General features: G+C 41.1%; 1 protein-coding gene across 1 annotated transcript in view; it reads left to right on the forward strand.

Annotated features, from left to right (window-relative positions):
* LOC126095432 (uncharacterized) overlaps positions 1-16,820 on the forward strand; it is a 133,128-nt gene that overhangs the window by 34,277 nt on the left and 82,031 nt on the right. Inside the window, exon 3 of the mRNA XM_049910226.1 lies at positions 11,608-11,676. Within this exon, the coding sequence (XP_049766183.1) occupies positions 11,608-11,676 (69 nt within the window). The remainder of the gene's footprint in view (positions 1-11,607; positions 11,677-16,820) is intronic.

The raw sequence follows: 16,820 nt of genomic DNA on the forward strand, positions 1-16,820 counted from the left end.
CAAAGTTTTTGGAATCACGCTGGTACGTTCTGTTGCTGTGTGTTTCCATTCCATGATTAATGTGATTTGAAGAGAAGTAATAAAATGAGCTCTAACATGGAAAGTAAGCGTTTCCGGACACATGTCCACATAACATATTTTCTTTTTTTGTTTGTGAGGAATGTTTTCTTAAAGTTTGGCCGAACCTATTCGTAACACCCTGTGTGTGTCTATATATATATATATATATATATATATATATATATATATATATATATATATACACAAAATTGAAACCATGTAGTCTTTGCCCAGAAATGTATAACTGCTCCTCGCTGCAGGAATCGGGGCCATTCAGGGCAACATTAAGACAGATGTTTCTCTTTCTGTATTTCTCATTCACACAGTATTAGCCTCTGTAAGTATCCGCATTAGATTAGGTTCTTTGTAGCTTTGCCAGCGCCCGTTCATTAACTGTTCAGGGAGATCCATGAGGGCCAGTCTAAGTTGTGCCCAGCTGGTAAGCATTCTACTGGCTTTACCCCTGCTTGGAGATAACTTACTTTGGCTGCACGCGGTTTTCCTCTGGCTTCCTTGACTGCTTTATTTAGTACGGATGTTGACTGTAAAAAGTTCTTCAAGCACTTCAATCTAGATATTGGTGGAGTATGCGCATGATAATGACTTGTAAGTGGATGCCAGAATCGCTTATGTAGTGTACCGATGAAAAGATATCGGAAACGCCATGGTTCAACTGCATGCGATCTCCTAAATGCTTGACTCCAACTCTAGATACAATTTCTCGGTAGAATGGGCATCGTTATGAGAAAAATGGACGTAGGCAAGGAGATTATTACAAGGTGTGGAGAGAATACTGAATCCAGTTTTGGTAACAGTTTCATTTATCTGAAAAGACAGACTTTGGAGTTCCTGCCATAAGCAGATCTTAGAAAACAGTGATACACAAGACAAGAAACTGGGGACTGGTTTTGGTAATGAGAAGAGGGTAATTTGGAGGACAATGTGAGCTCTTTCCGAGGGATGGACGTTCTCAAGAGAATCTTGAGTGTGGTTAGTAGGAGAGCTGCATATACACTGCAGGTAGAGACAGTTAATATGTAGAGTCATGATGTTAATATTTACAAGCCCATGGTTGACGGCATGGTCACACAGTTATGCTACGTCTGCATATATCCTTGTGGCCTACTTAATTTCACCACACTATACAACGATTCCTAGATCTCGCAACGTTTTCTGATTCAGGCCGCCTTTTTATATAGGCTGTTTACTGTAATTTTAATTTATGTATCTTGTTTTGTGACGCTAACATTGTTCGACTGACAGCAGACGTATTATTGCATATAATGTTTTATAGAGCATTTTCTCCAATTGGTGAAATTACAGTACACGTACAAATATCTCCTATTTACAAACTGATGTCGATGTAACACAATGCGGACAGGGCATTCATTAGCACAGACTCATTGCAGCGTATGCGACAAAATACAAAATCTAACAAAGGAATACAGTTTATTCGACAGGCGCATTTACGTATTCCAAACGGCTTGGATTACGTTTTATTTAGAATCGAGCTGCGTTAGAAGATCGGCGACATCCTACCTAAATTGGTAATATCATTTCTCTAAGATAATGCTGTACAGATGGAAGACGCTTGTCTTGCGATAAACTGCGCATTAACGCAGTATCTAATAGGGGTGAAGCAGGAGCAAGTCTAATGATAAATAAGAAAATAGGAATGCGAGTGATGATGATGATGAGCGTTTGGCGTCATTGGCCGGGAGGCCCCTCGCGGGGCAGGTCCGGCCGCCTTGGCGCAGGTCTTATTACATTCGGCGCCACATTGGGCGACCTGCACGCCGGATGGGGATGAAATGATGATGAACACAACACAACACCCAGTCCCTGAGCGGAGAAAATCTCCGACCCAGCCGGGAATCGAACCCGGGCCCGGAGGACGGCAATCCGTCACGCTGACCACTCAGCTACTGGGGCGGACGGAATGCGAGTAAGCTACTATGAATAGCGTAGTGGACGCATTATGGTAGCCAAAATGGAAACGAATCAAACGCCCGCCACAATAGAACAAGTTTATACTCTGCTGAGCCAAAGCATTATGGCCACCTGCTTAACAGCTTATTTGTTCGTCTTTGGGATGAAATACATCTCTAATTCTGCGTATCACGGATCCGACAGTTTATTGGTAGGTTTTTGGAGAGATGCGGCATTAGATGTCCATGCATAGGTCATGTAATTCGTGTAAATAACTGATTTGCGTGTGTAGGGATGACACCCGATTGGGACCCACATGGGTACCTTAGGATTTACGTAAGGCGAATTTGGTTTCCCAGACATCAACGTGAGTTTACTATAATGCTGCCCCAGCCACTACAGCACGATTCTGGCTCCGACAATTACACTGCTAAAAGATGACATCGCTGTTGGGCAAGACACAAGCATGAAGGAATACAGGTGGTTCGCAGCTGTCAGTGGGTTTTGGATTACTCACAGGTACTATGCAAGCGCTCGAGAGCTTCTCCCGTAGCGTAATACTGCTCCCACCAGCTTGCGTCCATGGCGCTCTGTACTGAGGTCATCAGTCCCCTAGACTTAGAACTACTTAAACCTAACTAACCTAAGGACATCACACACATCCATACCCGAGGCAGGATTCGAACCTGCGATCGTAGCAGCAGCGCGGTTGCGGACTGAAGCGCCTAGAACCACGCCCGGCTGACCGGAAGAGCCGACAGGTTACCACAGATCGATGGTTGAAACCTGATGGGTCAGAGATGCCACAAATCACTCTCTACACAGCAGATAATCGTCCGAACGCCACGTTGTATGAAAAGTCGTGGACGTCCAGCTATTTAGCGCTGTAGTGGTAGTCATCCTACCTCCTTCCGTAGGTGCTCACGTCAGTAGCAGAAGAACATTCGACCAATTTCCCCATTTCCGAGGTACTCGTCCACGGGCTCTGTGTGATAATAATATGCCCTTTGTCATAGTCACTTATGAAATTGCAATGAAATGAATACCCCTAACTGGATACAGGCGTTGATATAAGTCAACGGGGACAGTTGAAAACGTTTACCCCAACTGAGATCGAGCCCGGGATCCCCTACTTACATAGCAGACGCTTTATCCATCTGAACCAGCGAGGACACAGAGGATAGTGCGACTGCAGGGACCTATCACTGGTACGCCTCCCGTGAGACCCACATTCGCAACTTATTGTCCCGCACTATACTCATAGTGCCCCTGCCCATTATACTCATTACTTGCGCCTTTACTGCTGATTCCCGTAAGAGTTCGGGCACTTTTTGTGCATCCGCTCAGAAGAAGATGGTCAAATGGCCGGTGAGCCTAAAGTACATATATAGTCACTTATCTCCTCATTTGCTTCCCATATCTTCGCTAGGATGATCCCCGTCCGTGTCTGCTCCGCTTAAATACTTTCGTTACCACGTCACGTGCCCGCAACGCCACCAGCAAGCATCCAACGTCATGGTGCGCAGTGGTCACAATGTTTTGGCTCATTCATAGAAGTCTAATAGCTCCGCAGATGGCGGAAATACTAAAAGAATGTGTGGTGAGATAATAGATATTTAAAGGAGACACATTGGTCGACTGGAAATCGACAGTAGAGAAAAGAAGAGACGTCAAAACAGTAGGAGAACTTGAACTTGGAGAGAGAAATGGAAGAGGAAACAAGCTGGTAGGCTTTTGGACCGAGCACCATTTAATCATTGTTAATTCGTAGTTAGAAAATTCTTGAAAGAAGGTTGTATTCGTATAAGAGACCTTGAGTATCGGAAGGTTTAAATAAATTGTGTAAGTAGAAGACAGAGGTTTCTAAACCATATTTTAAACTGTAAAATAATTTATTGGTTATTAGTGTATATTAAAATGATGTAGTTGCAGAAACGTAAGAAATTAGGAAGATAGTACGTAGCTAATTTGGCAGATCCAAAGGTTGTTGAGATACTTAATCTAAATGACGATAGGAGAAATATAAACATGCAGAACATGAAGCAGGCAACGGGAATAAAAACAACGGCTAGAAATGAGATTAACAGGAAGTTCAAAGTGACAAAACACCAGTGGCTGTAAGAGAAATTCAAGGCTGTAAAGGGAAGAATGACTATGGACGTACTAGAAAAGCATAAAAAATAAAGAAACACTCGTATGAACATCAACAGTGTATATGGAAAAGAAGGAAAGGATGAGGGGTTGGAAGACATATAAGGTATACATACGGGGAAATAAATTGCATTTGACGATATTACAGGAACAGAAGAGGATGTAGATGACGATGGAATGGGAGATATAATATCGCTAGAAGAATGTGACAGAGCTCAGAAACACTGAAGTCGAAAGAAGAAGAGGACATACCCTCGGAATTACTGAGATCCTTCAGAGAGCCAGTGATGACGAAACAGGTGTTGTAGTAGGTCATGGTTGCAATATACTGACTCCATTTATTGACACAAGAATGGAAAAACTGGTAGAAACAAACCCCGGGGAAGATTAGTTTACGTTCTGGAGAAATGCAGGAACACGCGATCCCTACGATGTTTTAGAAGACAGGCTAAAGAAAAGTACACATACGTTTACAGAGCTTCTGGACTTACAGGAAGCTTTTGATAATGTAGACTTAGCAAAAACTAAAGAAGCTATGACAAATTTTGAGCCGGCCGGAGTGGCCGAGCGGTTCTAGGGGCTACAGTCTGGAACCGCGCGATCGCTACGGTCGCAGGTTCGAATCCTGCCTCGGGCGTGGATGTGTGCGATGTCCTTAGGTTAGTTAGATGTAAGTAGTTCTAAGTTATAGGGGACGGATGACCTCAGAAGTTAAGTCTCATAGTGCTCAGAGCCATTTGAACCATTTTTGAACAAATTTTGAAAATAAAGCAGAAGTTCAAGGAAAATAGATAAAGACTTTGAGGTTCGCTGATGAAACTGTGCTTCTATTAGAGACTGCAACGGACTTACAACTATGACTGAAGGGAATAGATAGTATCTTGGAATGAGGTTATAAGATGATTAACAACAAAAGTAAAACAAATGTGATGGAATGCAGTCATATTAAATCAGGCAGTGTGAGACACTAGGAGTAGTCGATGAGTTTTTCTGTAAGGAACAATCAAAGAAAAACAAGACAGTTGGAAAAAAGGAAGTAAACTGTTTATTGCCGCACGGGATTAGCCTAGCGGTCTAGGGCGCTGCAGTCACGAACTGTGCGGCTGGTCCTGGCGAAGGTTCGAGTCCTCCCTCGGGCATGGGTGTCTGTGTTTGTCCTTAGGTTAACTTAGGTTAAGTAGTGTGTAAGCTTAGGGACTGATGACCTTAGCAGTTAAGTCCCATAAGATTTCACACACATTTGAACATTTTTTGAACTGTTTATTATTTTGAAAGTAATCGCCATAACTGTTAGTACATTTATATCACTGTGATACAGATAGTCAATGCCTTCATGGAAAAATGTTTGCGGTTGTGTACAGAACCATGACTGTATCTTCGTCCGAAGCAAATCGACTGGAGCGAATATCGTCCTTCACATCTACAAAAATGTGGATATCGCATAGGGAGAGATCGGTGTTGTTCGGAGGATGTGGAAGGGCTTCACAGTGAAACCTTTTCAACATAGTCGAAACAGCCCTATCAACAAGTGGGGCTGCAGAAGTTTTGCTGGGAAGGCCATACACACTCCACACTCATACAGACCCAGTCTCATATGATACGATTTCCTTATGTCTTGAGCCCTGAGGAAAGACATTGGTGGTCGCCGATTTGCTTCGGGCGAATATGTCCTCAAATGGGTACGATCATGGTTCCCTAGGCGACCGCAAATATTTATCCATGAAGGGACTGACCGTCTCGCCACACAGTGGGATAGATAGATTAAAGTTACAGCGGTTACTTTTAAAAGGGTAAACAGTTAACTTAGTTTCATTTTTCATCTGCCTCATTTTCATTTAATTTTCCCTTCTACTTATGCAGCAAAGTAGCATGACGGCAAAAGTAGACAGGGTATAAAATTCAGACTTACAACAGAAAGAAAATCATTTCTGTAACAGAGGAGTTTATTAACGTTGAAAAAAATTTAAATATTGTAAATTGTTTCCTGGAGGCAATTTGTGTGGATTGGAAAGTGAACGATAAGCAGTTTGTAAGAGCATGGTTCCATATGTTGATTATAGGCATGCAAATTAGTTCTGATGATCTGATTTAATTAATCATTGTCCTCCAAATTAATGAATAAGGACATCATTAACTACAACATTATACAAGAATCACAATTAACTCACTTCATTACATCATATTACATCAAAGTGGATAATAAATATTCTGAAAATACATTGACAATCTAGACTAATATCTTGACAGTTCTGGTTAAGGGAGGTGGGCTCTGATTCTAGTAATTGCGTATCGGTTTAAAGCAATTATATCCATGAAGTCGTACTGTGAAGTCGTAGTGTTAGTACTAAAGGCAGGCAGTGCTAAGGTAGTGTATAGGCTATGCTTGCATCTGTGGCCAGAGACGGAGGCATATTGATTCTCAAATCTCCATGCAAATCTTCCGAATGAAGCCTGAATTTACTGAAACTAAAAACTAAAAATGCTTTTACTGTCCTTACACCTCGTCTTGCTGTCGCAGCTACATCTCACTATATTAATCTGCAGTTGAAGACTGAAGTCACTGTAAAATTAGTCATTCGTTGTGTCTGCCAGTAAGTTCAACTCAATCAGAAGATTTTCCAAGTCCACTCCTCATCTTGTCGAAGAGAAATGTGGTGGTGGCGGATCTTGACGAAGAAGAGTCTGGGGGAGAAGTGATTTTGCGCCATCTGATTCCTAAAACGTAGACTTGTGTTTTTGCGCTTTTCGTTCTTTACATCATTTCCACTTCCTGAGCTATGGATATTACGAGCCCCGTCCTACAAAGATCCCTCGAAAAAATGTTGTGTCTTTCCGTAACTCATGTTTCACGCTTGCTAATACTAGGTGCTGAAAAACTGTGTTCTGGTCTCTTTTAAGTTGCTGTCTATGGCACATGAGATGGGAACTCGCCAGCACAGACGAGTTTCTCTCTATGAGTCCTAAATTATTTATTTTATCCAGACCTGGCTACATGAAAAAAATCATCATAACCTATGAACGGTTTACGTTAGGACATCCAAACTGCTCGGTTGGCAGCGGTGCATGTTGGCAATTAGTATGCGCATTAGCGACGAAGCCCAGTTTTATTTGGATGGGTTCGTTAACAAGCAAAATTCGCGCATTTAGGGGACTGAGAATCCGCATTTCACGATCGAGAACTCTCTTCACCCTCAACGGATGACTGTGCAATGTCCAGTCTCGGAATAATCTGTGCGATATTCTTTGATGGCACGGTGACTAACGAACGGTACGTGGAGGTTTTAGAAGATGATTTCATCCCCAATATCCAAAGTGAACCTCATTTCGAGAACATGTGGTTAACGCAGGACGGAGCTCGACCACATCGGAGCAGGGTAGTGTTTTATGTTCTGGAGGAGCACCTTGGGGACCGCATTCTGGCATGGGCCTGGATTGGCCACCGTATTCTCCGGATCTGTACACATTTGACTCCTTTTTGTGGGAAGTGTTGTGGACAAGATGTACGGAAATAACCCCGAAAGTATTGCTGAGCTGAAAACAGCCATTCAGGAGATCATCGATGTTCCGGCACTTCGGCGGGTCAAGCAGATTTTCACTATTCGTCTGCGCCACATAATCGTCAATGATGGCAAACATATAGAACAAGTCATAACCTAAATCCGAATATGTGGAGTGACGTTTACATGTTGAATAAAATGTATGCACGTCGTAGTTCGTAACTAATTTATGTTTTTTCTCATTCAGTCCAATAATTGTCAGACTGTATATTGTGTTAAACATTTGTTTTCTTTTAGTGCCTGAGTTTGGCAGCGTCCCATGACTTCAGAGGTGCCTAACTCCAGGATTGTCACCTCCCTTTAAGATTTTATCTGTTTTCGGCGGTGTACTTAGATGAAGCTCTGCTTTCAATGTTCTGTTAACAACAGCATATTCCAGGACTCGGCAAAACAGTAGTTCTCCACCTGCCACCTTTGAGTTGTTAAAAATAGGCCCTGTTGGGGCGCTGCACTATGGGAGATCTTATCTGTATTGGGCGGTGGTCTTCCCTGCCTGCCTATATGTCCTACTGAATACTCGCTCACTTGAAACTTTTAAAATGTTCTCAAAAAACTAATGAGAATGTATCAAATCAACCGGGGCAAAACTGTGCCACAATTTCGTTAGAAGAAGGAACGAATTGATAGAACACATCCTACAGCATTAAGTAATTGTGAATTAGGAAGTGGGTTGGGAATTTGTGTGTGTGCGTTTGTGTGTGTGTCTGCAGCTGTAGAGAAAGACCAAGGTCTGAACATAGGAAACAGTTTCAAATAGATGTTAACTGCAGTACCTATGCAGAGATGAAGAGGCTTGCAGAAGGTGGTCAAGCCTGCTAAGCAGCAACGAACCAGTCATACGACTGAAGAAAACAACAGTAACAGCCATTAAAAATCGGTCTGTCATGTGTATACCATTATTTTAACTGTGACTCTGTCTTAAACCAGTACTCACTTTCACAAGTTTGCCAGTTACCACTGTCATGGAAAAATTTTCATTTCAGTGCATATTGCTGTTAAGTTGTCACATACTTCGTGTATAGACCACCCATCATTACTGTATTGATTCAGTAGGAATTACAGTTCAGTAAAGTATTATTTCATTTTCGCCGACATTCCATGAATCTGATGTAGTGTTACAACAACTACTTCTTTCTAGTATAATGGTTAAGGACTATTTGGTGGTTTTTACGTACTCTATCTTTTAATGCTAGATTTACACATACTCTTAGCTCACTGTTTAATATGTGCTTTTTTGTTTTGCATTAGTATATTTCTTCAGTGAATAATACCAAGAGCTCGAAATGTGCAACAGTATGGTGGAGTTGGACCATGCAATGAAAGAGCTGTGATACTATGTCTAATCAGGTACAGGATTTTTCTATGTCACCTCTTCCACACCTGGCGATGTTTATTGATGTGAAAAATACCGAGCTGCACTGCAGTTCGGACTCCACGTCAAATTCTGAGACTGCGAGTTCCACTGTAACTGGCTCAATGAATCAGTTCAGAACTCGGAGGAAGGCAACAGCATACACACTCTTTTAAAATTTTTTACCAATAATTCAGTAACTAAGTTATTTAACCTCACTTCGTTTCTCTATTTTAATACACCATCTTAAAAGGTTACTACTTACATTGCCGTATTCTGTTATCATTAACTTAAATTTCCTCTGTCTTCATTTGTTAAGTTTTTCAGCAATGAAAACGAGACAACCTGCCTTCTCTTAATTACAACCTAAAATTAGGGTATTGAAGTTAGTACAGACAGCATACCAGTATAATTTTATTAAATCTTTCCCTGGTATTTGATGATTTGAGGAACACTAGCATTTACTTCTTTCGATAGATTGTGTTTCATACAGTAAGAAAATCGGAAGTAATTTTTGCAACATACAGTAAGGAAAGCAAATCATTTTTGCAAGAAACTGAGTGAGATGAAGGTAAGACAGAGAATTGATTTCATAGAAATATGATTAAATTTTAGAAGAGGGCAGTACTTAGTGAAATAGTCAAGCGCTTGACTTCTCATCTATTAGATTTTTTTCTTTATAGATTGCCTTGTTGGAAAATATGTAAAGTGTTGGCGGATCGTACTGGCACCCTGGTTATATAACAGATAACAGCAATTCTAGATTCTGGTTACCTAAAGCACACTGTGTTCGTCAATGAGCAAATTTGTTCTCGTGTGTGAACGTTTGTGCGCATGTACGGCAAAAGTAGCGAGAAATATGCTCATAGACGTAAAATAAACACTTTGTTGTGTACTACTACATTTTACTGTTACTTATGTTCTCTGGCATTGGATAACAGCGGTTGGCTTCGATGCTTATCACTAGTGTTCATTAACTAGTTTCCCTTCGTTCTCATTATTGATGGAGCCTGTTCCGTCACACATATTTGCGGTGTGTATCACTTTCGTATAACGCCTACTGCCCAAACAATACGTTCTGAAAGTCATTTATGATATGGGCAGTCAAAAACACGGAAACACTTAACAAAATTGTTTCTCAACGACACAGTGGACGAGTCAACCTCTATTGTATTCGTAAAACCTCCAACAGTATTAACAAGCGCACTAAGAGCGCAGCGTAGGTCTATTGAGGTTATTTACGTAACATCACACGTTATGAAATGGGAGCTATTGCGCTTTTCATAACAACATTAAATACTTAAGGGTTGATACCTGTTTGGATACTAGAAGGATGCACGCATTAGGTACAAAGGTGAAGGGCGGAGCATACCGTGTCTGTCTACGCTGACAGACGAACAAGGCGAAGCCGATAACACTGCCAAGGCTTGCACGTCGATCGAGGCTCCTGCTTCTGTGTCGCATGTTCACTGCTGACAGCTGACTTCCTGTAGGCAGTATCGACTATCCTGCTTCTTACTGTCATCAAGAGGAGCTTCCGTTTCAGAACTTAAACTTGCCTAGTCACAAGGAATCCAAGTTTCACGCAGTTAACTAAATAACTTTTCACGTTATACATTTACGTAAAGATACAAATGTTAGCCTGTATTCAGTAAAATAATATTTAATTTCCCTGTTGTTCTCGTTAACTTTTCCATTTCTAGCTTTGGACTTCTGCACGTAAGTATAGAACTATGCAACTGCTCAAAACTCCAAACATTTTAAACGATAGGTTCAAACAAATTTTTCTTTATTTTCTATTTTATGTTTTATTTGTGTCATGAAACTAATACCCATTGAAGAGTCAAATGTGTTTAACACCGTCTATAAAAGAAAATTATAGACGTTCTTCCCTTTTATAGTAAGCCTCGAGTACATTAATTGAAATAATTTTCAGACTATTCCTGAAACATTTTTGTAGTAAAGAAACAAAGCTATAAAATGTTCAACTTAAATTCAGACCTTCAAACCGCTAAAAATAACAATTAAAATCATGCAGACGGTGCTGTTTCTTGACGTACGTCTATCATCTATAACAGGAAGAAGGTAGTTCCTACTTTTCCATCAAGATGAAGCACACTTTTCTTAGATTTTAGTCTTTATTTGTGCAGAATTGAAACTTAAGCGTAGAGTAAAGAGTATATTTACGTAATGTAGATTTTGGTTTATGTTTTCTGTCCCCAGTATTTTTAATTTACTTTTGGTAACATAATCTAGTGTGCACATTCTATAGCAAACTGTAGAGTTCTTAAGTTTTAAGTTGCACTGATGCCTATTTGTGAACTGTATTTGTGGCTAGTAGCCAATATCTTCCAAGTATCTACCCTGTGATCACACGCTGTCTTAAGAGTATTTAGTTGCGTACTGTTGGTGACATCTCTAATGTTACATAATGACTGAATTGTTGCTCAAGAGCTGTAGTGTATCATTACTGACGATTTTATTACTATTGCAGCATTTGTTGTTCATCTTCTCTCTATCGTACGTTTAGTTTCTTTGTCTCTGTTTCTCCCTTTCCAGAACAGCCTTCCGATATCCTTGACAGTTCACTCGGCTCTCGGATAACGCCCAGCAACTCCAATAAACAAGGTGGAAATCAAAAGCAGTGGAGTCCTTTCACTTCTGCTCGTTTCTTTTCACATACTGTTCTTTTTTTATGTATCTGGAACGTAGAGAAAGAAACATTAATTTTTTGTGCTTCTATTCCATTTTCATACGCATAGCTGTAGAAGTAATTTGAGCTGCATGCATGTATAGTAAAAAAAAAAAACAAGTATTTCCCACGGTACTTTCTGCAGTCTTTTGGAATGCACTGCTGCTATAGACATTTCTGAACGTAGTATAGCGCATGCACAGTAGTGCAGTGGCCCGTTGCATCCGTAAGCTCTTCTGCAGACACACGCCATACACATGTACATAAATACACGATACACTGTCCGGGCGGGTAGACATACTAGACGCATTAGTTCACAGTGCCGTCACAGAGGCGCCACTTGCGCAGGTTCTGTGATTGGACGCCAGGACGCCATGGTATCGTTCTGGTCACATGACACAAGTGAACGAATTAGAGGCGCAGCAAAAGGAATGAAGTTGTGAAGCTTTAAACAGAAGCGGGGTATTACTTTGCATTAACAAAACCGTTCTTTCAGTGATCTAAGAAACCCAGAAGCAGATGAAAGCTTCACAATTTCTTTCACTATGTTTATGATATATTTTATATGTTATAATAATTGTTGTGAATTACTCTTACTATTTTATAAAAACGTACTCCTCTTGCTTTACATTCCTAGCTCAGTTACGAGTTCCTCCCTTGCCTTTTTTTTTCTTCCATTTCATTCTGATCATCACATAATTGCATCTCTTGTTTAGTATATAGTACAGAAATGACACCATGATTTTTCATATTGGAGACATTCATTCATATTGGAGACAAACATTTCCTTCAGACGAATTCTGTGTCTCAGTGCATTGTTACCTGTTTACCGTGGAATTTGTTCAAATGTGGATGACTCAGCTTAGGTCTTCAGCGAAAAACCAAACTGAATATCTTGTCGTTAGATTCGAAAGTGATATCTACGAGGAAGCTATGACACGGTTCCAGTATTCTAGTTACTAACATATTTCTTTTCCCATGCTTACTTCAGACCTACATTACTAATAATAAAAATTTTGTGATCGTTGATAAGATCGTAAGATGAGCAGAGGTGTCAAAATGCAACAAAATGCAACCGAGTTTCTTTAAAGAATGAGTTGTACACTATGATTAAATTTTCCGACAATTAATAGTGAAATGTCACCCAGTCTAATGAACAGGTACACCACATCGAAGCATGAGAACGTGTGGGAAGTATCCGTGAGTAGGTAGTTTGATAAAAGTACCAGTGGTAACCTGAGACGCAGCGTATGTCGGTGTGGTCAGCTCGGACTCTAGGTACATACTCACTGTGTGGATATACCGACATGTTTCTTCTTCGGAAAGTGATACGCCGTTTTTTTACTGCTAGCAACTTTATGAAGGGTCATCGTCCACATCTGAACTGAGAGGAAAAACCATGGCCGTATTTCAAACAGAATCCAATATTCGTTTCGTGTGATACAGGAAAACTACAGAGAAAGCAATCGTTTGCAACCCAGTACGAGTCCCGCATCCTAACCACATTTCCGTTTCAGAAGGGTGATTCCGATGATGCTAGAAAAAAAAAAAAAAAATCTGACACGGATGTTCACCGGCACTGTATAAAGATTCAGCAGCCTCTGATAACATTGTGAAGTTACTCGTACACTATTGTGCACAGCACGCTAGGTTCCGAGTAGCAATCTGAGCCAGACTTAAATCGAATCGTCAAGCTGCACTGATCAGTGTTAAATTGTTACAATGGCCCAAATGAATATCGTTTGTTTGAGGGTTATCCGACCTTGATTATACAAACATCTGAATGATTCTTCCTCTCCGCCTCATCAACACAACCCACAATCAGTTCAAATCTCGACATACACCAAACAATATTTACATAAGTCTAACACAGAATGTCGAAGCACGCTTCCTTTAGGGAAACGGTCGTCACCGACAATAGGACTGGATGTCATTGGCACTGTCGAGCAAGATATAGTTGCGACGTTAAGGATCAATGAATTGTCGTCGTTACATAACCTTGTTTCGATGGAACAATCACTAGAGAGAAAATAAGCGGAGATGTGAACTTAAATACGCTTTCGTTATCTGAGAGGGGGAAAGTACTTATCTTCGATATGGGTCTTGTGGTTCCTCAAACATACGACGATTATGTAATCTAGTACGCAAGTTAGTTCCGATTGAACGAAAATCTTGCCCACACAGTAGAGCAACCTTCCGTGAAATTTTAAGATTATGTGCAGGACTATTGATTCACATGAGACTCTGTACCATACAACCCATTTTACATAGATAGTCGTGAAAGCTGTATTATTATAAGTACTCTATTATATCTGAGATTTGTGTTAAAAGGAGATGGAAACAAATGTGACATTAGTGTTTTCATATCAAATGGTAGTATCCTGTCTAGATTTGAGGGTTGTGTCCAGAATGTCCGACTCGAGTAAACCAGACAGACTCTGAAGTTCGTGTCTAAACAGGAAACCGTCCACATCTAGCTCCAATTACGTTGCTATTACTCAGCCAGGGAGCTTGTTGAGACAGTCGAACACTACATGGGCGTGACAAAAATGTGTGAGCCCCACCCGTTTCCCAACACTCAGTGACCACGCTGCGCGGCATCACTCGCTTTCAGTGGCCGAGCGGGCGCGCTCCCCGTTCTAAGGAAACGTGGTGGTTACCTATGTCAGAAAGCAAGGCGAGGTGTACGGAACACCGAACTCGCTCAACCTGCAACTTCGTGGCCCATGCGAATTAGACTGGTATCCGCGCGGCTGTACAAGCCTCACAAAGACCCATTGTCATTAGGCAAGGATGCTACGATCATCTTCAGAAAACTGTGCCAAGTTGTGCGAAGTGTAATCGCGCTGTCTCTCGCACCCTGCAGGCGAGTAAACTCCAGGCGGAAACGGTACGCCAATGTATTGTTACACGAGACAGGAAAACCGTACCGGTCGCAAAAGGCAACATTCCGGGTAAAGTGTGCGAGTTGGTACGGCGTTTTTCATATTGTATTTCGTCAGAAACTTTTGTATAGTTATTAACACAAAAAGTGACAGGTACCACGTGGGGTGTTTGCCCCTTGCACCACGAAAAATAGCGCTCTTGCGCCGTGTTACTCCAGTGCTGAATATACACGTTCGGCAGTCCAGTCGTGCCCTAAAAATAGATGTGGTGCTTAACGAGACCTATCTCAGTGTCAAAGGTTCTTTAAAAGCTACACCCGTATATAAAATTCAATATGTTGCTGGCATAGCACCTCCTGAAATCAGACGCGAGATAGCTACTTGATGCGAGTGAGGCAAGGCTATGTCTATGGAAACCAACTCTTAGAACATCCTAGGCTCAAATGAAAGAAGCGCTTCTTGGCAACTACTGAACCTCTTACAGGAACGCCCCAGTGAGCAAAGATCTCAGAGTGGCGGGAGAAATGTCAACATTTGGAGAAATGGATGGTTCCGAAGGAAGATGTGCCTCCCGGTCTTTCAGAGAAGTGCACAGTACTGAAAGTTCTCAACAGAGTTCTGTCTAGTATCACGAGACGCAAGACCAAACTGCAGAAGTGGGGCCTCCTGCGGAATCAGTTTTCTACAAGTGTGATGCTGTGCGGTTTAACATCAGTCTAGTAGACTGTTCCACATCCCCAGCCACATACATCACGAGAGACATGACGAGCGCGACACCGCATGCACTCGGCATGGACAATGTATGGTCAACCAACGTATAAAACTGATGTCAACGATCTACTTCCTTTTGATGATTATACGCTTTGTACGTATGACACGATAATAAGTAAATAAAGAGAAATGGCCAAAGAACAGATTTCGTATTTTTCTGCCTCTAATGGGGCGTGTCCGTTACTCTGTATTGTGGTAAAGGACTATACATGTAATTTATGACAATAATTCCGGTAGCTCTCAATGAATTATTTGGCAGATTATGAGCCTACAACTTTTAAGGGTCATCAAATTTATACTGCGTAGCGACCTGGCACGGTTTACTGCATGAAAGCAATTTTTGATAGTGGACTGCCAATGGACAACTACAAGAGTTCACATATATAGCAATATCTGCACAAATATTTTTAAAGTATAAATTTATACGATCATTTCAATAGCAGTATGACACCTGCCACTCGCTGGAAGTGTTGGTCCAGTCTGAAAGTTATCTTCATTGGGGAAGGAGCGAGAAATACTTGAGCTCAGTTTTAGAGTAAGTTCATTATATCTAAGTGAGGTTATTGTGCGAGGAGAGAGGAACCACAGTACTGTCATGGCATTTTCAGAATTTGAATAGTGGTTTATAAATGAAAAGAATTAAGTGTACTGAAAAACAAACAGTGGATAGGAGGGGATGGAATGAATGAAAATGTAATAATATGAAATTACCAATAGAAATGTCAGTGACAAGGAACTTATCAGTACTGGAAAGGAAGTTCCCAATGGTCACCGCATAATCAGAAATCAAAAACTCTGAGAAGAGAGGGGATGTAGTACAGGACCAGATTAATAATTTGCAACAAAGACCACACAGTATAAAAAGCAGAAAATGAAAAAGGAGAAGTTGATATTCATAAGAACACAAGGCAGTGTTGTACCTTTTCGTTAACGTGCAAAACGTGTAGTGAAAAAGTGAAGGAAACTTTCAGAGAAAAGGTAAATATGCAAGGCAACAATGAGGAGTTTCACTAGTAGCACACACCTTCTGCTCTGAAATAATAGTTGCTTGGACGTATTTAAAGGAATATGTATTTTTCTTAGCAAGTAATTCTGGCTAGGGATAAATAAGGTATGGCCGATGGTGATGAAAGGTATCAGAAATAGCAACTTGCAGAATGTCAAAATCGGAAAAGGCTCAAGAGAATGATTGAAAAGCCTCTTACCTCTGATGCAATATAACGGAACAACCAGCATGAAATTTTCAGTCTGCAGCGGAGCGATTGCTGATATGAAACTTCGTGGCAGATTAAAACTGTGTGTCGGACCGAGACTCGAAAACGGGTTCCGAGTTCGAGTCTCGGTCCGGCACACAATTTTAATTTGCCACGAAGTTTCATAACGGAGCATGTTTATTACGAGAAGGTATGCTCGCAGATGTCCAG

The sequence above is a fragment of the Schistocerca cancellata genome, chromosome 8, assembly GCF_023864275.1.
Source record: "Schistocerca cancellata isolate TAMUIC-IGC-003103 chromosome 8, iqSchCanc2.1, whole genome shotgun sequence".
NCBI lineage: Eukaryota > Metazoa > Arthropoda > Insecta > Orthoptera > Acrididae > Schistocerca > Schistocerca cancellata.